Source organism: Pristis pectinata, chromosome 8 (genome assembly GCF_009764475.1).
Source record: "Pristis pectinata isolate sPriPec2 chromosome 8, sPriPec2.1.pri, whole genome shotgun sequence".
Taxonomy (NCBI): Eukaryota; Metazoa; Chordata; class Chondrichthyes; order Rhinopristiformes; family Pristidae; genus Pristis; species Pristis pectinata.
In genome coordinates this window covers 2,796,552-2,818,293 of record NC_067412.1, presented here as the reverse complement: position 1 = coordinate 2,818,293, position 21,742 = coordinate 2,796,552, and the positions used below count along the sequence as shown (strand labels likewise).

General features: G+C 45.9%; 1 protein-coding gene across 3 annotated transcripts in view; it reads left to right on the top strand.

Annotated features, from left to right (window-relative positions):
- Positions 1 to 21,742, top strand: part of capn15 (calpain 15) — a 265,928-nt gene that overhangs the window by 231,983 nt on the left and 12,203 nt on the right. For all 3 annotated transcript variants that reach the window (XM_052022107.1, XM_052022105.1, XM_052022108.1), the window contains 3 exons: positions 10,213 to 10,421; positions 11,910 to 12,093; positions 20,928 to 21,151. In XM_052022107.1, the coding sequence (XP_051878067.1) occupies positions 10,213 to 10,421; positions 11,910 to 12,093; positions 20,928 to 21,151 (617 nt within the window). The remainder of the gene's footprint in view (positions 1 to 10,212; positions 10,422 to 11,909; positions 12,094 to 20,927; positions 21,152 to 21,742) is intronic.

Here is a 21,742-nt window from a genome sequence, read left to right as displayed (position 1 = left end):
TTAAACATGGTGGTATTCAATCTCATTATGGGTGACCTGATAGAAGTGTTTAAAAATAAAATGAGGGGCATAGATATGATGAGTAGCCACAGTCTTTTCCCCAGGGTTGGGGAGTCCAAGACTAGAGGACATAGGTTTATGGTGAGAGGGGCAAGATTTAAAAGGGACCTGAAGGTATATGGAATGAGCTGCCAAAAGAAGTGGTAGAGGTGGTAGAGAACACTTAAAAGACGTTTGACAGGTACATGGATAGGAAAGGGTTAGAGGGATACAGGCCAAACACAGGCAAATAAGGTCAGTCAGGCAACTTGGTCGGCATAGACATTGGACAGAAGGGCCCGTTTCTGTGCTGTATGACTCTATGAATCTATGTCTCTGGATCAAGGGTCCAGGTCACTGGATCTGGCTGAGTCACTTAACCACTATGCCACTGTATTGTAGTCCATTGGTTAAGAAATGGGGTAGACAATGGGTTTACCCACTCAGGTATCAGTGGAATCAGTAAGTTAACACAGAGTTAAACTGTAGTTAAACAGGTTCGGCAGCATTCATGGAAGGAGAAGCATAGTTAACATTTCGAGTCATCAGACCTGGGGAAGTGGGGAAACTAGTTACAAGTTCTAAGGTTTGAATATCATCAAAAGCTTGAGCACAGAGAGGTCTTTACCACTGGGTCAGGTGCAGAACTTCAAAAGGGAAGCCAGCATCAGATCACAGGTCTTTTAAAGTGAGGTGGGCTGAGGAGAGTTCGACACAACTCACCTGACCACATCAGCTTCACCCAGTCCTACCAGCGGCTGCAGGGAGAGAGGTGGAGGCTTGGACCAGGGTGGGAGTGGTGGGAGAGAGTGATAGTGGTGGAGGGGGACAGAGATGATGGGGAAGGGGGAAGGGGCAGAAGTGTTGAGTCAGGAGAGGGAGGAGATATCAGAATGGGGCAGGGAGGGTAGAAGTGGTTGCAGGGAGCGGGGGAATGGGAGGGAGATGGAATTAACCATTGCACATTTTCCTGGCTGTAATCTAGATCTTTCATAAAGTTTAAAAGGATTAGAATGGCAGCCTGTCATGTGGAATTGGTTGGGAAAAGTGGGAGAGAAAGTCCAAACACAAGGAACTGCTGGGGAAATAAGTTGGGTTTGATCGGTTAGTTTCAATCCCAAGGCACTCAGCTTGCAGGTAGGAACTAGCTTGACACACTAATGTCGATCAGGAAAGAATATTTGTCGTACATCCCCCGTCAGGACAATGTACGACTTCAAAACCCACATCAAAGTGGCCTCTTAAAATGGCTCAGCCATCTAATTTGTTGAAGTATAATTCAGAATGGGCAATAAATGTCAGTCCCGTTCTTAACTCCTTGACATCCTAAGAATAAATAAATAAACTTTTATCCTTCTCTGATTCTTGGGACACTGGCGAGTTCACCTTTGTTCTCCATCCAGAGCCAGCAACTCCTCAGTTGTATGCAGTCTTCTCTGAATAATATCCCATGTGACTTCAATAGGTTGGCATTGTAATGTTATGTTAAAAAATGTCTCACCACACTGTCTGGATATCAACAGAATCCACAATAACATCTAATTCTGATGTCTCTGTGCTAATTCTGTTCAAACTGTTTTGTACTTATGCCCACATATTTCTTCTATTCTTGAACATTTTGCATTGTCAGTACAAAATCTCATCAACCACCTGCCCTTGTGATTTCATCCACTCTTGGATTTTATGTAGGAGCAAGAGGAGGCCATGTGTTTCTACAAGTACCCCTTCCTTCAATATTCTGATTGATCCTGCACCTCAAATTCACCTTCTTGTCCAAACCCTCAATTTCCTTTGTGCCCCAAAACATGTACTGATCCAGTATTGGAGGTACTTAACGATGGAACTTTCATAGCCGAGGGGTAGGTCGTTCCAAATATTTACAATCCTCTAAATAAAGAAATTTCTCCTCATCTCAGTCCCGAATGGATAACCCTTTGACGGTGTGTGCTGTGAGTTCTAAGTTCTCCAGCCTGAGCAAGCAGCTTCTGAAATCTACCCTCTCTGTCCCTCTCAGAATCTTTTATATCTCAATAGGAGTATCTCTCATTCTGAGTGTAGACCAATCTTATTTAATCTCTCCCCAACACATTATCCCAGAAAACAATCTGGTGAGTCTACTTTGGTCCACTTGCAAGATAAGTACTAATTTCTCACTGCTAAAACAAAAGTTATTTTCTATTCACCCTACTGAACTGACTGATGTTAAATTTTCCCACATTATACTCTAATTGCCGTCACTTTGCCCTTGAGCTCAACCTCTTTGCACTTCTTTCAGAAGCTCCAAATGCACTATATTTATTGGTCCCACTTATCCACCTTGATAGTTTCACCCTTAAAAGACTATGATGTGTCAAACCTATTTTTCTTTCATAAAACTATGTTGATGATATTACGTTTTTCTAAGCTACCACATCTGTGTTGGGCTGTATGGTCTGCAGTTCTCTCCCTTGCTCTCTTGTGCTTTAATCTGTATAAGCATTGAACCTTTTGGTTCTCCACTCAATTCCATCCCCTCCCACTTCCCCTATAGAACCAACTATCCTCCCTCATCAGATTTGGAACAAGTCACAGAGGGGCTGAAAAGTTATTTGTGTTTTCAACCCTTCATAACTTTGTATGGTAAAGGTAACTTTCTAAGTTAATTTTTGGTGTCTGGGTGTTGCAGGCAAGGCCCTAAGTGTCCTAGAGAAGGTCATACTGGCTGCCTTCTTGAACCGCTACGTTCATGCGGGTGAAGATACTCCCATACTGCTGTTGGCAAGGGAGTTCCAGGATTTACACCCACCAACAATGATCAATTTCCTGCAGTTTTGAGAAGATCCCATTAGAACATAGAACACTACAGCACAGTACAGGCCCTTCGGCCCACAATGTTGTGCCGACATTTTATCCTGCTCTAAGATCCAGCTAACCCTTCCCTCCCACATAGCCCCCCATTTTACTATCATTCATGTAACTATTGTTGTAACTGTACCAGAACAACCTGGCTGGAAGGGCAGGTAGTTCTACAATGCAGCTGTTCAGGATTACAGCTGGAATGTTTGCTGCCGTGGCCTCTGCCATTTTGTTTGTTATCACGAGGGGCGAATTGAATTGAATTCAATGGTACGGGGGGTTTTGAGAGGACTGTATGGTATCGTCTCAATCTGGACTTGTCCATTGTGTGAGGTGGTTGAGACCCTGTTGAACTCCAACTAGTTATTTAATTAAAAAGCCAGAGTATTGATTAAAACCACCTTGGGCTGACTCAGTGTTAGTGTTCCAGCGGAGATTTTAGTTCTGTGAGGGCTTCTAGCAAATCTGGTTTGCAGGTTTCAACACTTTCCATTTCTGAGCACAGGAGCCTTGTCACTTGTCACATCACTCTGCGGCCAGGTCAGCCAGTAGCAAATATCGAAAGGTCAGCAGTGTTCAGCCGAGTGACTGCATGACCCAAAGTGTCAGGTCTTGTGCTTCAGCGCTGCCCTCTCAGCAGCAGTTAAGAAAGCAACAACAGCTCTCAGTGACTTGCTGTAATTGCCTCTGGTCTTTATAGGCATTGATGTGAGTGATTTCACTTGGCAGCATCAGTAATGACTGTATGTACACTCATGTGGCCAGCAGAAAATGGTTCCATCTCAATATAACTGTGGTGTCTGGGGCTCCTAGATCATCTCTGCCGTACATTTTTGGTGTTGGTGAAGTGAGTACAATCTCTATAAATGAAAATGAAAAAATCTACAGATGCTGCAAATCTGAAATAAAAACATAACACATTGGAAACACTCAGCAGGTCAGGCAGCATCTGTGGAGAGAGGAGCAGTTATCGTTTCAGTTTGAAGACTCTTCGTCTTTGTAATGTTGACTTTTATTTAAATCTGGTGTGTCCTTATGCACTTGCAAACCTCTAGATGTGTCTGATCCAGAGGCGCAGCAACGAGCCTTTGGTGTGCGAATGATCTCAAGGTTGAGTTTATTGTCATATGTACAAGTACATGTGTGCACAGGTGCAATGAAAAACTTGCTTGCACCAGCATCACAGGTACATGGCATTAGAGACACAACATTCACAAGAAAAACATAAATTAAACCAAAATTATACAAGAAAGAAAACAATTCTCCTTGATCCCTCCACTCCCTGCTGCTGGAGTGCAGAATCAAGGGAACCACTTACCATGGGACGGATACTTGTAACTGGCAACAAAACATGAAACTCCGGGGCTTTTTTCTCATAAAGACAAACAGGGAAGGTTGCAGGGTGACTTGGTAAAATCCAACAAAGAAATGGAAGGGTAGACTTGGAGAAAATGTTTTCCCAATGGAAAACTGAGAAAAGTTTGAAGAAAAATGACAACTCCTATATTGAAATAGTACAGAGTGACACAATTACAGGCTTCAGTGACTGTTAAAATGTTCTTCTGCAAATGCCGTCTGTCTGATGTTGACTGATGGAGTTTGTGAATCAGTCCTGTACATGTCACCCAGCTCCCTCTGCTGGCCTAGTCTCTGCATTGCCCACTGGAGTTCACTCATGTCAGCTGCCCAAACATTGTCGAGTCGATGGTCTGAAGACATTTACTGTCAATTACTAGGGTGTACTCCACCTTGTACCATTGTAACATTAAAAGCACATACAAAGCTGTCAACAGCTGAATCCAAGAGGAAGCAGAAGTACAGGGTAGTCGGTCCCACTTCCTAAGCTCACATTGGTATGTGGAGCCCTGGAACTTGGATCAGGATCGTGAGCTGTCCTGAGTGCAGTAGTTTGTGCAGCATGGAACTGCCTATGATGGAGTTTGGATCAGGTTTATGCATCAAGTGGACAGATTTATTGGAATCAGCTTTGGTCCCTGACTTGTGTGTCGAAGGCTCTTCGTTATCAGGAAGAAAGGCAACTCACTCTGGTTCTGCAAGAAGAAAAACCTTTAATTGTTCCTTGCAGAGTGAGGTGTGGCTCCTCTGCTCATCACTTCGAAAGAAATGCATGCATATTATCAAAGAACACCTGGGGAAATACAAAAACCTATCAGTTCAGTACAGTCTTTATAATAATTGACTGTTTAAAAGACCCAAGTCTCTGGCACAATCATTAAACGTTACTTCAGTGAGAAAAACTCCTACACTCTAATTATACAAATATCCCTTCGTATTCTGTGAGATAGTGTATGCTTACTCCTCCCCAATAGGGCATGTGGTCATTATATTTTTTAATGAATTGCTTCTCACTACAGATCCATTGTAACTTCCTATAACTGCGTCTACTCTGTATAGACACTGACCTGTTGTGATTTCACATGGCAGTATCAGCAGCTAGTGAGCATTCAATCACATTGCCATTAGAAACAGGATCTGAATGCAATACTTGAGTTGGGTTGTCAGTGTAATCTTGGCTGAATGCTTATTGATGTCTGATTAAAGTACATGTAATCTCGGTGAAGTTGATTATCCCAATACCTAATGTGGCCTTGTGCATACATAAACGGCTTGGGCGCCTGTGTGTGTGACTTGTGCACAGGTTGTGCCAGTCAACCTCTGGAGCAAGGCTGATTTTCTCCTCTCCTTCCTTGCTGGAGTGTAGGATTACACACATTAGCAGCCCTCGAGAACTGAAGCCTTAAGACCATTATGTGGACCTGGATTTTGAGTCCTCAGCCAATGGAAATAGGTCCTTTCCATATACTTTATATTAGCCCCTTCATAATTTTATACAGTTCAGTTAAGTCTTCCTCTGTTCCAAAGAAAACGCCAGCCTATCCAGTCTTCCCTCCCAGCTATGTTTTCTAACCGTACAATGCCCTGGGAAATCTCCCCTGCACTCTCACCGTGCAAGCACGCCTTACCTCAGTACTTGCTGAGATGGGATGAACTGACTGTGTGGGTGTGGGGATCAGTGTGCACCAGCATCTCAGCAAAAAAAGTCTTACAAAATCAAAACACCAGCAAAAGTGCAGGATTATGAGTCTGTCACCTCCCCCGCCCCACTCCTCCTCCTCCACCCCTCCCTCCTCCTCCACTCCCGCAGGTTCCCCCCTCCCACACCATCCCGACTGGGAAATATATTGGCCATCCCTTCCCCGGCTGAATTCCAACCGATATATTACTGACCAATACATGTTCCAGTGACCAAGGCCTGTGTGTTATCGGTGTGCTCGATGGAGAGTGGTTTGCCCTTTACGTGTAGGGGTGTTGCCCATGTGTGCAATAGCACGTTTGTGTTCCAAGCCCTGTGTATTTGCCCGTGCCCCATGATCCAAGAACATCGAACAGTACAGCACAGTGCAGGCCCTTTGGCCCACCATGTTGTGCTGACCTACATAAACCTACTAGTGTAGCGGTTAGCGTAACACTATTACAGCGCCAGTGACCCAGGTTCAACTCCTGCTGCTGTCTGTGAGGAGTTTGTACGTTCTCCCTGTGTCTGCGTGGGTTTCCTCCGGGTGCTCCGGTTTCCTCCCACATTCCAAAGACGTAGGGGTTAGGAAGTTGTGGGCATGCTATGTTGGCGCCGGAAGCGTGGTGACACTTGCGGGCTGCCCCCAGCACACTCTACACAAAAGATGCATTTCACTGTGTGTTTCGATGTATGTGTGACTAATAAAGAAATCTTATCTACTCTTATATACCCCTCCCCACTCCTCTACACATGGAGCTTCCCAGCTTCCTCCCCTCATCTGTGGAGCTGTACTGTGGCAACCTCGCCAGGCTGTGGGGCTGAATCCCAGCCCCCCCCCCACCTCCAGCCCAAAGCACAAGCTGAACAAGTTGTGTCCCACCCTGCCACCAGCTCACACGGTGATCTCTCCCCCCTCCTCCTCCCAATCCCTATTCCATTGGTACCGTCTCACATCCCCCGTCACCACCACTGTTACCCCCTCTGTTGCTCTTATACCCCCAGCACTACACCTCTCCACAAATCCCGTGAGCTGTCATCAGCCCCACCGCGAAGGACAACTGGAGCTCTCTACCCTCCCCCATCCACCCCACTCTCAGTGGAACGGACTTGCTTAAAAGCCCATCTGCCCATGGATTTAGCACACCCCAATTCCACCCCCACCCATTTCATTCTGGACCCGCCCACTCCACACCTCCCTCCTGTGGACAGCCCCACCCAGTCAGTTTATGCTTCTATTTAAACTGTTGACAGGAAGTCTTTTTTCCTTCCTGCTGTTTTCTGTTGACTGCAGGTTCTCTTCCTCCTGATCACACTTGCTTTTTCCCTCAGACTCTCTCCATTTATGCTTTTTCTTATCAATCTTCCATCTCCTGAGTTGTATCATCCCTCATTCTCAATAATTTAACCATGTTTCCCTTGTCTGCAATCCCCAGCTTTCACTCATCTTTCATCAGTCCCACACCCTACAATGTACCTTTTACAAGTGTTATGCATTTGCTGATGCTTTCCTGCCTCCTGTTCTCTGTCCCTAAGTCAATATTATGCCCCTAAATCCACCTTGTTTGATGACCCGCCGTTGTTAGTACTTTTCTGGTTGAGCTGATTAATGTTCCATTTGGAGAACTGTACTTCGTTAACACATTCCTTGTAGACTTAATTGATGCTCTTGTTTATAGGACTATACCTCATTAGTGCATTCCTTGCAGACTTAATGGATGTTCTATCACTGGTTATTCATCAGTTTCACGTACAACACAGTTCGAGCTCATCCTGTGCCTAGCCTCCAGACCCCTGCTGTCTGCAGGCTTTCACTGCACTTGTGCTTCATCACATTCTTTGTAGGAAGCATCATTTGTGACTTAATTGACCATCATGCTTTGCTTCCAACCTTTATACCACATTAACACAGAGACGATACACATTGAGGTTGCTTTAATAATTTTTGAAACATTACATTAATCAATAATTATTGAAACACAATGATATATCAGAAATATTTTTAACTGAGGCTTATAGATTTAAAACACATACTATTCACTTAAGCCATGTCCTACAAAGGCATGGTTGAGAGTTTCATGATAGAACGTAGAACATATAACCATACAGCACAGGAACAGGCCCATGAAGTTGTGCCAAACTAATTAAACTAGTAATTACACGATGATGCTGGAGGAACTCAGCAGGCCAGGCAGCATCCGTGGAGAAAAGCAGGCGGTCAACATTTCGGGTCAGGACCCTTCTTCAGGACTGAAGATAGGAAAAGGGGAAGCCCAATATATAGGAGGGAAAAGCAGAGCAGTGATAGGTGGACAAAAGAGGGGAGGTGGGGTGGGCACAGGGTGGTGATAGGTAGATGCAGGTAAGAGATGGTGATGGGCAGGTGCGGGGGAGGAGGGGGGAGCAGATCCACTGGGGGATGGGTCAAAGGTAAGGAGAGAGAGGGAAAGAAAGGTAGAGAAAAAAATAGGCTAGGAAAGGGAAGAAGAGAAGAGGCATGGGGGTGGGGGGGGGGTGTGGGGAAGGGGGGTGGGATTACCTAAATTGGGGGAATTCAATGTTGATGCCGTTAGGCTGCAAGGTTTCAAGACAGAAAATGAGGTGCTGTTCCTCCAGTTTGCGCTTGGAATTCTCCTGGCAGTGGAGGAGGCCGAGGACTGACATCAGTGATAGTGTGGGAGGGGGAGTTGAAGTGACCGGCAACGGGGAGATGCAGATCGCGGTTACGGACAGAGCGCAGGTGTCTGCGGAACGGTCACCTAGTCTGCGTTTGGTCTCCCCAATGTAGAGGAGGCCACACTTGGAGCACCGAATGCAGTCGATGGTATTAAGGGAGGTGCAGGTGAATCTCTGTCTCACCTGAAAGGACTGTTTGGGTCCCTGGACAGAGCTGATGGAGGTGGTGTAGGGGCAGGTGTTGCACCTATGGCGGGGGCAGTGGAAAGTCCCCGGGGTGGGAGCAGGATGGGTGGAGGGAGAGGAGTGAACTAGGGAGTCACGGAGAGCGCAGTCCCTGTGAAAGGAAGACCAGGGGGACCCTATCCCTGTTGGGTCTGGGAGGGGTGGGGGTGAAAACTGAGATGCAGGAAATGGCAGAGATACGGGTGTGAGCTCTCTCGACCACAGTCAGGGGGAAGCCCCAGTTAGAAAAGTAGTTGGACATCTCAGATATCCAGGAGTGGAAAGCCTCGTCATGGGAGCAGATGCGGTGGAGGCGGAGAAATTGAGAAAAAGGGATCACGTCCTTGCAAGAGACAGGGTGGGAGGAGCTGTAATCGAGGTAGCTGTGGGCATCAGTGGGTTTGTAGAAGATGTCGGTGGATAAGGAATCCTGAATTCTTCAGTCCCGAAGAAGGGTCCTGACCCGAAACGTTGACCGCCTGCTTTTCTCCACAGATGCTGCCTGGCCTCCAGCGTCATTGTGTTTTTCATCTAGGTTCCAGCATCTGCAGTCCTTTGTTTCTCTAAACTAGTAACTAAACGCCCAACTAAACTAATCCCTTCTGCCTACACAGTGTCCGTATCCCTCCACTCTCTGCACATTCATCTGCCTATCTAAGGGCCTCTTAAGTGCCTCTATCATATCTGCCTCCACCGCCACCCCTGGCAGCACATTCCAGGCACCCACCGCTCTCTGTGTAAAAAAAATATACCCCACACATCTCCTTTGAACTTGCCCCCTCTCACCTTAAATGCATGCCCTCTAGTATTAGATGTTTTGACCCTGGGAAAAAGATACCGGCTGTCTAGTCTATCTATGCTTCTCAAAATCTTATAAACTTCTATCAGGTCTTCCCTCAGCCTCCACTGCTCCAGAGGAAACAACCCAAGTTTGTCCAACCTCTCCTTATAGCACACAAACTGAGCTGAAGGCATGGTCAGGTGAGTTATGGAGGATAGTTGTCTCATCTTGAAGGGTCAGATGTGCTTGTGAGTAGTCTGGTTCGACCTCAGAATTTAAAACAAGCAACAAGGCATCTTTAACCAAGCAAATAATTCAAAGGGACTTCAGCTACATAAATAGATATTCATACAGGAACCAGAAACTTGGGAACTAGTTTTTGTGGAGCCCCATTAGGCCTGACTGAGCCAATTACCCTTCCCTTCCTCTGGGGAGCCTGCTGATGACACAGCCAGCCCCAGATCCACACCCATCCTGGTTCCTTCTCCTGGTGATCAGGATGAGGTAGGGGCTGTGGTTATACACTGTTGGATATTTTGCTCAGAGGGTTTGTACATGTGCTGTGCATTCAGTACTATTTTTATCCTGATTCCTAAGAAGACCCCTGTTCTCTCTCTCTCAGAACAACGTGAACTTTGTGGATGACAGCTTCCCCCCTGGCCCACAATCTGTCGGCTTCCCCGAAGGAGACAGTGTGCAGCAGCGGGTGAAGCAGTGGCTGCGACCCCATGAAATCAGCTGCAACAGTTTCAAAGATCGGAACGTCAAATGGTCCATCTTCAGGACACCACGTCCTTCCGACATCTCGCAGGGACTGCTGGGGAACTGCTGGTAAGTGTAAAGGTGGTAAATTGGTTTATAATTGTCACATGTACCGAGGTACAGTGAAAAACTCTGCCTTACCTGCCATCCATACAGATCATTCATCACATCAGTGCACTGAGGTACTACAAGGGAAAAATGTTAACAGAATGCAGAATAAACTGTTCCAATTACAGATAAAATGCAGTGCAGGCAGACAATAGGTGCAAGGCCATGATGAGGTAGATTGTGAGGTCAAGAGTCCATTTTATCGCACTAGGGAACCATTCAATAGTCTTATAACAGTGGGATAGAAGCTGCCCTTGAACCTGGTGGTATGTGCTTTCAGGCTTTTGTATCTTCTGCCCGATGGGAGGGGGGAGAACAGAGAATGTCCAGGGTGGATGGGGTCTTTGATTATGTTGGCTGCTTTACCGAGACAGCGGGAAGTGTAGACAGTCCATGGATGGGAGGCTGGTTTCCATGATGTGCTGAGCTGTGTCCACAACGCTCTGCAGTTTCTTGCAGTCCTGGGCAGAGCAGTTGCTGTACCAAGCTGTGATGCATCCGGACAGGATGCTTTCTATGGTGCATCTATAAAAATTAGTAAGGATCAAAGGGGACATGCTGAATTTCTTTAGCCTCCTGAGGAAGCTAAATGTGGAAATGTCACTGGAGTGTTTCCGTGAATGCTGTTTGATGGATTGGTGCTTGTGATATTTGTTCTGGCTTCAAAAGTGTTGGCATCTTTTGATTTGTTTTTCATAGTGCAACAGATGTCAGCAGCCGCTGTCCGGGTCACACTGAGCTTTGATCCATCTCCCAGGGTCCTGGACTAGCCAAACCACAGGTTCCCCGCGCTCTGCTGGGAATTTCGAAGCAAATGAAAAAATGGTGAAAACCCTCCCAATTCCTGTTTCCTTTAGAAGGCACAACTTCAACCTGGTCACGGGATGCTGCAAAAATTATTGAAAGTTATGCCTTTGTTGGCTGCTGTGAAGCATCATCGTATGTAGTGAGCTCGTCTTCTCACTGTGTAGGACAGTGGGGAGAGAGGGAAATGATCTGTTACCGCCGGGCATGACCTCACGTCAAACACTGGAACCCGATTGTTTCTCCCCCACTGTCCATTGCAGATTGCTGCAGATAAAACTACTTTATCTGATTTTAAAATCAACCCAATTTGTGTTGAATCCAAAAAAGAGGATTGTTAGGTTTATATTTGAAACAAAAACTTCAAATGCATATAACTTGTATTAAAAAAAAATTGGAATGTTTGGGTCAGTCAGCATTGTAACGTGGGAGGTTTCGAACACGAACCTTCCTTGGTGCAACTGTTTCATTTTTAATCATTGCTTTCTTTCCAACAATGCCTGACCTGTTTATTTTGAGAGTTTTCTGACTTCATTTACCTTCAGTTTTGTACATCATCACGTTTGTAGCATGTTTCTTTTCTCCTTCATTAAAATCCTGCTGCTGAGTTCTGCTGGCTGAAAGGTTGTTAATGCACCGTTACAGGTTTCTGAGCGCTCTCGCTGTGCTCGCTGAGCGGCCGGAGCTGGTAGAGAGGGTGATGATCACTCGGGCTATCTGCCTGGAAGGTGCCTATCAGGTGCGGCTCTGCAAGGATGGGACCTGGATCACCGTGCTGGTGGATGACATGTTACCGTGTGATGAATACGGATACCTTCTCTTCTCTCAGGTAAGAGGACTTTCATGCTTTAGTCTGTTGTCAGCAACAAACCGTGATCTAGACTTGAGTGAGTTGTAAGCATGGTTGGAGTGGAATGGAGGTACAGATCTGCCGTGGTGTAATAGAACCATAGAACAATACGGCACAATACAGGCCCTTCGGCCCACCATGTTGTGCTGCCCTTCAAGCCACACCTATGACTATCTAACCCCTTCCTCCCACATATCCCTCTAACTTAAATTCCTCCATATACTTATCTAACAATTTCTTGAACTTGTCCAATGTATCAGCCTCCACCACCACCCCAGGCAGCGCATTCCATGCACCAACCACTCTCTGGGTGAAAAACCTCCCTCTGACATCTCACTTGAACTTTCCACCCAATACCTTAAAGCCATGCCCTCTTGTATTGAGCATTGGTGCCCTGGGAAAGAGGGGCTGGCTGTCCACTCTATCTATTCCTCTCAATGTCTTGTATACCTCTATCATGTCTCCCCTCATCCTCCTCCTCTCCAATGAGAACAGCCCTAGCTCCTTTAGTCCCTCCCCATAATTCATACTCTCTAATTCAGGCAGCATCCTGGTAAATCTCCTCTGCACCCTTTCCAACGCCTCCACATCCTTCCTATAATGAGGCGACCAGAACTGGACACAGTACTCCAAGTGTGGTCTAACCAGAGTTTTGTAAAGCTGCATCATCACTTCGTGGCTCTTAAACTCGATCCCCCGACTTATGAAAGCTAACATCCCATAAGCTGTCTTAACTACCCTGTCCACCTGTGAGGCAACTTTCAGTGATCTGTGGATATGAACCCCCAGATCCTTCTGCTCCTCTACACTGTCCAGAATCCTGCCATTTACCTTGTACTCCGCCTTGGAGTTCGTCCTTCCAAAGTGTACCGCCTCACACTTCTCTGGATTGAGCTCCATCTGCCACTTGTCAGCCCAACTCTGCATCCTATCAATATCCCTCTGCAAGCTTCGACAGCCCTCCACACTATCCACAACACCACCGATCTTTGTGTCATCTGCAAACTTGCTAACCCAGCCTTCCACCCCCTCATCTAAGTGGTTAATAAATATCACAAAAAGCAGAGGTCCAGAACCAATCCCTGCGGGACACCACTAGTCACAGCCCTCCAATCGGAATGCATTCTCTCCACCACAACTCTCTGCTTTCTACAGGCAAGCCAATTTTGAATCCACACGGCCAAGCTTCCCCGGATCCCTTGGCCTCTGACCTTCTGAAGAAGCCTACCATGCGGAACCTTGTCAAACGCCTTACTAGAATCCATGTAGACCACATCCACTGCACTACCCTCATCAATCTTCCTGGTCACCTCCTCAAAGAACCCTATCAGGCTTGTGAGGCAAGATCTTCCCTTCACAAAACCATGCTGGCTGTCCCTAATCAGTCCATGTTTCTCCAAGTGCTTATAGATCCTATCTCTTAGAATTCTTTCCAACAGCTTACCCACCACAGACATAAGGCTCACTGGTCTGTAATTCCCTGGACTATCCCTACTACCTTTTTTGAATAAGGGGACAACATTCGCCACCCTCCAATCCTCCAGTACCATCCCCATTGACAACAAGGACTCAAAGATCCTAACCAACGGTTCAGCAATCTCCTCCCTCACCTCATGAAGCAGCCTGGGGAATATTCTGTCAGGGCCTGGGGAGTTATCCGTCCTAATATTTTCTAACAACTCCATCACATCCTCTCTCTTAATATCTACATACCCCAGAACATTACCATCACCTACACTGATCTCATCATCATCAAGACCCCTCTCCTTGGTGAATACTGAAGAGAAGTATTCATTGAGAACTCACCCACTTCCACAGCTTCCAGGCACATCCTCCCACCTTTGTCTTTAATCGGACCTACCTTTACCCTAGCCATCCTTTAAATTGAAATTTTAATTGAAAGGTGACACAGTTTCAGGGAGCTGAACATTCCTATATCGTGTATCTCTCGGGTGAATTTTGCTACTTGTCCATGTTTTTTTCTGTCAATTTTTTTGGTTGCTTTCTAGCTCAACATTGTGCCTGTTTAGTTTAGAAAGTGTATAATGAATTTATAGTATGCTTCATGTAATAAGCTCGATTTATGGTGTAGAATAAATTGTATTCACCTAACCAGTTGGTTTAACTAAATTGTCAAATAAATGTGGATTCCCAATGGAAGGAGATTGCTGAAGGTTCCTGTGGTGATTAAATGACAGTGGAAAGGGACATAACTGAAAGGGACTTTGATGACGGTCATGTTTAGTGTGTGCTTGGTGGTTGGGACAACGGTAACTTGTTCAAACATTCCATGTTCCTTGAAGCATTCAGTCTTCATCGGGCCTCTGTACAAGAGGTCATCCAACTACATGACTTGAGCTGTGTATCAGAACCACAAAATGAGTTGTTTGATGTTTCCAGTCTCCAGCTGGTTTATGGCAAGTGCAGAGTACTACTGCCAGAATCATTGGGTATCCAGTCACAGGGATGGTCAGAGAGGAAAGGGAACTATTTTCTTCTGCACAGGGGGGAATCATTGAGTTAGTTGCAAAAGGCACCTGGTGTCATGCAACCGATGGAGGACTGCTGTCTTGATATGCTGCATACGGTTTCCAAAGACCAGATTGCGGTATTGTTTTCCACAATTCCCTACAGGGATAATAAATGAAGCAAGTTCCTTTCCACTCATCCCTGCATCAAAGCTGCTTGTGATTTCATGCTTTGAGATTCTTTAATGGAACCCTGTCGATGAGGCCTCTCCAAATGTTATCAACTACCCTCGGGTAGCCTTTCAGAAATGCCGTATCTGATTAGTGGAAGGAACGCAGTTTTCTTTCTGAGGAGAAGGCTGTGGTTCTGGATCAGGGCTGCTTACAGTATCTGGTATACGAGGAACGCCCAGTCAAGGACTCTGGTCTGTTTGACAACCCTGAATGTGTTTATTATTCTCTAGTACATACGTAAGGTTGCAGACCCAATTAGAAGCTTTTTCTGTCAGCACTGCACCCCTGTCTTTGCAGCGTTTCCATTCTATCTCAGATGTGCTGGAGGGTTAGTCCTGTCCTGCAGACACAAGGCTGGTTCAGTTTCCGTGCCACGGGCAGCGGTGTTGGGTGATTCAGGATACGGGCAGAATCCTTGCAGCAATTTGAGAGTGTGAACTTTCAAAATGTTCTATCCCATTTTGAGATTTCCAGTAAAGGCTTTGACCCTGGATTTGACCAGCAGAATTGGTGTCCTCCAGTGACTGGAATCTCTGTAGTATGTGAAGGAAAGTGAATGGTCAATGTTCTCAAAGTTGTTACAAACATCCAGGACCCAGGCTTTCTCACTGGCCATGCAGGGCACAGTGGGGTGCAATGCAATTCATTTACTTTGGCTGATATAAAGGTTGTTAGCGATCAATCAGAACAGCCCCAGGACACCACCAGCGTTTCTCAGGACAGTGTCAGTGATTGATATCCTTTATTGCATCTTAAGCACAGGAGAGGAGATCCAGTGTTCAGCACCAACAGCAGCTGCTGTGATCATGGAGCAGCCTGTCTCCACTGACCATCAGCCAGGCAAGTACTGTTCAAACCCCGTGCCCAGCAATGGCCATCACATGAAGGTGTCGAAACACTTCCGTCGGCTTTCAATGGCACCATGATTGGTGGTTTCCTCCAGCACTGACAACCTGGGGCTAAGCATTGCTTAAACAGACCAGCCATGCCAACAGTATCATTACAAGAGCAGGAGCTCGACTGGACTGACCACATGTGGTCACCTCTAGACCGCTGAAAGTCTCAGGCCAGGAGCGTAACTACTTTCAGGAGAGCATGGATTCTTTATCGCGATCCTGGTCCTGCACTCGGGATCTCCCACAGTTACCACCCTGAACCACCTCACACCCGCCAAACACTGGTTGTAAATATCACATCTGTCTGAGGCATTACAGTGATTCTTGCGACAGCATCTTCATCCTCTGCACCGCGGAGATGTGCAGGCACAGCAGTGTTGTGAGAATATCATCCACTCAAGGTCCTTACACCGCCCCTGCCCCTGACCCACCACCTGCACAACATTGCAAACCAGTCAGGGCCATGGAATGTTAGAAATTTCCAAAGGAGGCCACTTGGACCTTCATATCTATTCTAGCCATAAATGTTTCTACTTCCCTGTTGTCGGTTCACAGCCTTGTATGTCCTGGCTCTTCAAGCCCCTTTTAAAGTGGAGAGGACTTCTGCTTCCACGACCCTTCAGGCAGTGAGTTCCAGACCCCCACTATTCAGTTGGTGTAAAAATCTCACCTCAATTCCCCTCTAACTCTTGTACCAATTAAAAGTCCTGGAATTCACCACCCAGACGCACTGTGAGAAAATGTTAAGCAGATTCAGTAGTTAAAGGCACAGTATCAGCTTTCTGGCAGCATGTAAGAAGATTTAGCCTTGCAGCATCTACATCCCAAGGATAGTTAGCAAAACATGAGCTTTCTGCAGCCAGTGTCGAGAAAAGAGGAAATTCTACCCATTTCACAACTGAATAAATCAGAGAGCTGATTGCGTAGATGGGTACTGGAAGATGCTTGGAGAAGGTCAGTGAACCTTGTTTGGGGATAATTCCTATTGCAAAGACCAGTTTTTGTTATAAATTACAAAGTATTGAGAAAAGGTGATTGCTACAGGCATTCTTTAGAAGAGCAGCAAATCCTTTCTCTGCCGTGCCTTTTCTGAGCTGGACCAGAAAGTCAAACACCACCAGTCCAGTTGTGCACCAAGCTTAGAATCGCTCTGACAAGATGAATGAAGTGTCTCCAGTTGTTTATATACAAGGTGTTACTTAAAGTGAAACTTGTAACCTTCAAACTGCTTGGGTAATTCCATCTTCCGACACAAAATTGCCAAAAAGTCACCCTTCAATAATCTGCATGAGTAAACACAGTTCCAGCTGGAATTCTTTTCCTAATGAAGACTTCTACCTTCAATCAGCCATCGTAATCATTAAGAAATTGAATTTTTCTGAAACTGTTCATTATATTAAAAAAAAAGCCACTGGAGTTCTCTTAACGATGAATTATCTGGAGTGTGCAACAGCATGGTGGGATGAGCCACAATAATCTGAGAGAAGAAGACAGTGCTCTACCAGTGACACTGATAAACTCAGTGATGCAGTCAAATGATTTCACACACATTAATTGGCATTAATTCAGTTAAAATGAATTCATTTTAGAACCATTTCACTTTACTCTATACTGTTATTGTTTTTACCTGTACTACCTCAATGCACTCTGTATTAGTTCAATGTAACTGCACTGTGTAATGAATTGATCTGTACGATCGGTGTGCAAGACAAGTTTTTCACTGTACCTCGGTACAAGTGACAATAATAAGCCAATACCAATACCAAAACAGTTTAGGTATAAGAAGCAGGAACAGGTCATTCTGCCCCTACTGTACCATTCAACAAGGCTGCAGCTGATCCAGTCTTGGCTTCAACACCAACTCCCCTCTTTCTATACCCCTTGACTTCCTAGTAATTCAAATGTCTGTCAATCTCCATCTTGATAAATGGAAGGACTCCACAGGTCTGGGGTGAAGATTTCCTAGATGTCCAACCCTCTGAGAGAAGAAATTCCTCCTCAACTCCCTCTAAAATGGGCTGCCCTTGTTCTGAAATTATACCCCCTTGTTCTAGCTGGTGGGAGAAACATCTCGGCGTCTACACTGTCAATCCCCCTCAGGAGCTTGTACCTTTCAGTAAGGTCATGTGTCATTTTTCTAAACTCCAATGAGAATAACGATCTGCTCAAGCTCTCTTCATCTGACAACCCCTCATCCCAGGAATCAGTAAACCTTGTCTGCACTGCCTCCAATTCAGGTATAACCTTCCTTAAATAGAGAGACCAAAACTACACGGTTCTCCAGGTGGAGTCTCGCTAGTGCCCTGTAAAACTGCATCAAAGCTTCCAAGCTTTAGTACTTCATACCCCTTGTAGTAAAGGACAACGTTCCATTTGCCTTGCTGCACCACTCACCTTTGTGTTCTATAGACCAGGACCCCTGACCCCTTTGTACCAAAACATTTCACAGCAGCAGTCCATTGGAGATAAACTTCTGTTTAAAGAAAAACAATGGCATTTTTGGACTGAGAATGATTAAAACAGCTTATAATTGGAATTGGTTTATTATTGTCACATGTACCGAGGTACAGTGAAAAACTTGCTCGCATACCATTTGTACGGATCAATTCATTACACAGTGCATTGAGGTAGTACAGGGTAAAACAATACAGAATGCAGAGTAAAGTGTCACAGTTACAGAGAAAGTGCAGTGCAGGCAGACAATAAGGTGCAAGGTCAGAACGAGGTAGATTGTGAGATAAAGAGTCCATCTTATCGTACTAGGAGACCGTTCAATGGTCTTATAACAGCGGGGTAGAAGCTGTTCTTGAGCCTGGTGGTACGTGTTTTCAGGCTTTTGTATCTTCTGCTCGATGGAAGGGGGAGAAGGGAGAATGTCTGGGGTGGATGTGGTTTTTGATTATGTTGGCTGCTTTACCAAGGCCGTGAGAAGTATAGACAGAGTCCATGGAGGGGAGGCTGGTTTCTATGATGTGCTGAGCTGCGTCCACAAGTCTCTGCAGTTTCTTGCGATCCCGGGCAGAGCAGGTGCCGTACCAAGCCGTGATGCATCCAGATAGGATGCTTTCTATGGTGCATCGATAAAAGTTGGCGAGGGTCAAAGGGGACATGGCAAATTCTTTAGCCTCCTGAGGAACTAGAGCTTATATTTGACTAGTCACGGTCATACTAACCACTGTTCCAGTCACTGTAACTATAAAGTAGTTATCAATGTAGTTAGCTCCAATTCCAAGTCCTCATTCTCTGCTCTCCATTTTCTCCTGCACGTTTGGAGCAAGACCAGTTGGTGGGTATTTCCACTGTTTTGTTTGTGTTACTGGTGTCCATGCAAACCGTTCCGTCACTGGGTTTTGGTTTTTAACTATTTCAAGCAGAATTTCTTTCTGCTCCTGACTCAGACTTCAAGACACAAGTCGCTTTACCCTCAGCCAGGCAGGGTCAGTCTCGGTGCTCCTCTTCTCCCTGCCCACTTACCACAGGCCTCAATCTGCCTCAAACCACGACAGCAAAGGCAGTTTGTGTTTCATGAGTTTAGAGAAACCCCAGTACTGGTGGAAGCAGAGTCACCGACAGCATTTTAGTGTCTAGACTAGCACTGAAATCACAGAGACATAAAGGCTGCAGACCAAGTGCTGGAAGATGGGATCAATACGGATGGCTGCCCGCTGGTCGGCATGAACGTGATGGGCCGAATGGCCTGTTTGGTAAATTGGTTTATTATTGTCACATGTACTGAGATACAGTGAAAAACTTTACATGCCATCTATACAGATCATTTCATCACATCAGTGCTTTGAGGTAGTACAAGGTAAAACAATAACAGAATGCAGAATAAAGTGTCACAGCTGCAGGGAAAGTGCAGTGCAGACAGACAATGAGGTGCAAGGCCATAACGAGGTAGACTGTAAGGTCAAGAATCCATCTTATCTTACAAGGGGATCATTCTTATAACAGAGGGATAGAAGCTGTCCTTGAGCCTGGGGTAGGTGCTTCCAGGCTTTTGTATCTTCTGCCCGATGGGAGGGGGGAAAAAGGGAGAATGTTCGGGGTGGGTGGGGTCTTTGATAATGTCGGTTGCTTTACTGAGGCAGCGAGGTCCAAGGAGGCTGGTTTCTGTGATGTGCTGAGCTGTGTCAACAACTCTCAGTGGTTTCTTGTGGTCTCGGGCAGAGCAGTTGCCATACCAAGCCGTGACGCATCCTATCTTGTGCGTCTCTAAAAATTGGTGAAGGTCAACGGAGACATGCTGAATTTCTTTAGCCTCCTGAGGAAGTAGAGGTGCTGGTGCACTTTCTTGGCCATGGCATCTATGTGGTTGGACCAGGACAGGATATCAGTGATGTTCAGTCCTAGGAACTTGAAGCCCTCAACCCTCTTGACCTCAGCACTGTTGACGTAAACAGGAGGTTTTTGTGCTCTGTGACTCTGTGAAGTTTCCGATGCCACCTCTGTGGGCCGCCATTGAAAAGAAACGTCAGGCAGGTGAGGTGCGGTGAAACGTAGCTGTGTACTTGTAGAGGAACGTTTCTCCCATGGCCAGGTGGCTTCTGGTGAGTGGAAAATTGTCAGCAAAGATTCATGCAGATTAAAGTAATCTGCCCAAGAAGTTTGTCCTGAACCTTTTCAGCTGCTAGTTTGAGGGCATTGAATCACGGAGACACCCAGCACAGAAACAGGTGCCTCAGCATTGGTCGAGCACCCACTTACATCAATCCTACACTAGACCCATTTTATTCTCCCACATTCTCATCAACTCCCCTAGATTCTATCCCTCACCTACGCACCAGCACAATTTACAGCATCCTATTAACTGACCAACCTGCACGTCTTGGGATGTAGGAGGAAACTGGAGTACCTGGGGGAAACCCACACGATCACAGGGAGAACATCAAATCCATGCAAATAGAACCGGAAGTCGGGATTGAACCCGGGTCTCTGGAGCTGTGGGGGAATGGCTCGTCTACCTGTGTCACATCTCACAAGGGACTAAATATTTTCTGATCCATGTGTGCCCAACATCCATTCTGTAGGTCAGTAATTGCACCTTTTATGGTATATGATGTAAGATCACACATTTAGAAGGCACTGTAACTCCTAACTTAACGCCTCAGGACACTTTTCTGAATTAAAGGTGCTATATAAATGCAGGGTATTGTTGTTTCCCAATGCTCACAAGGCCTTGTGTGATGTTGCTGTGAACGTTCTGTGTGAACAGGCCCAGAGGAAGCAGCTGTGGGTCGCACTGATCGAGAAAGCTCTGGCCAAACTGCATGGCTCCTACTTCGCTCTGCAGGCTGGCCGAGCCATTGAAGGACTCGCCACTCTGACGGGTGCCCCTTGCGAAAGTCTGATGCTGCAAGTTAGTTCAACGAATCCACGCGAGGAGCCCATTGACACAGATCTCATTTGGGCCAAAATGCTGAGCTCGAAGGAAGCTGGGTAAGATTACACCAGTTGGTTTTGAATGGGCAAAGACTTGTAGCATTGGGTATCCCAAACCTTTGAATCCCAAGCAGCAACTCAGTCCTCAGCTCTGTGCGTGATGGTGTAGTGTGATGCTGACCTATAATTCCAGCCTCAACACTTTGTAAATTGCGTGGTGCCCATATTTGGTTCAATGGCCATATTATGAGTACAAAGTCAAAGCTGAGATTATTACCGTCGTATGCACAGGTACATGTGTGCACAGGTGCAATGAAAAACTTGCTTGCAGCAGCATCACAGGCACACAGCATCAGATACATAACATTCACCAAATAAACATAAATTAACAACATAAATTATACAAAATTAGACAAGAAAGAACACAATTAGAAAAAGAAACAAAGTCCATTGTAGTGCAAAGTGCTCAAAGTTCTCTGGGAATTGGAACAGTCACAGAATTGAATCATAAACCAGCCTGGCACTGAATGAGGCAGTTCTGTCCATTATATCTTGTGCTAGTCTTTGACAGAACAATTCAAACAGTATCTCCCATGCTCTTACCCAGCAGATTGGCTTCACCCCAGGCAGGGCTCAGCCATCCCACCC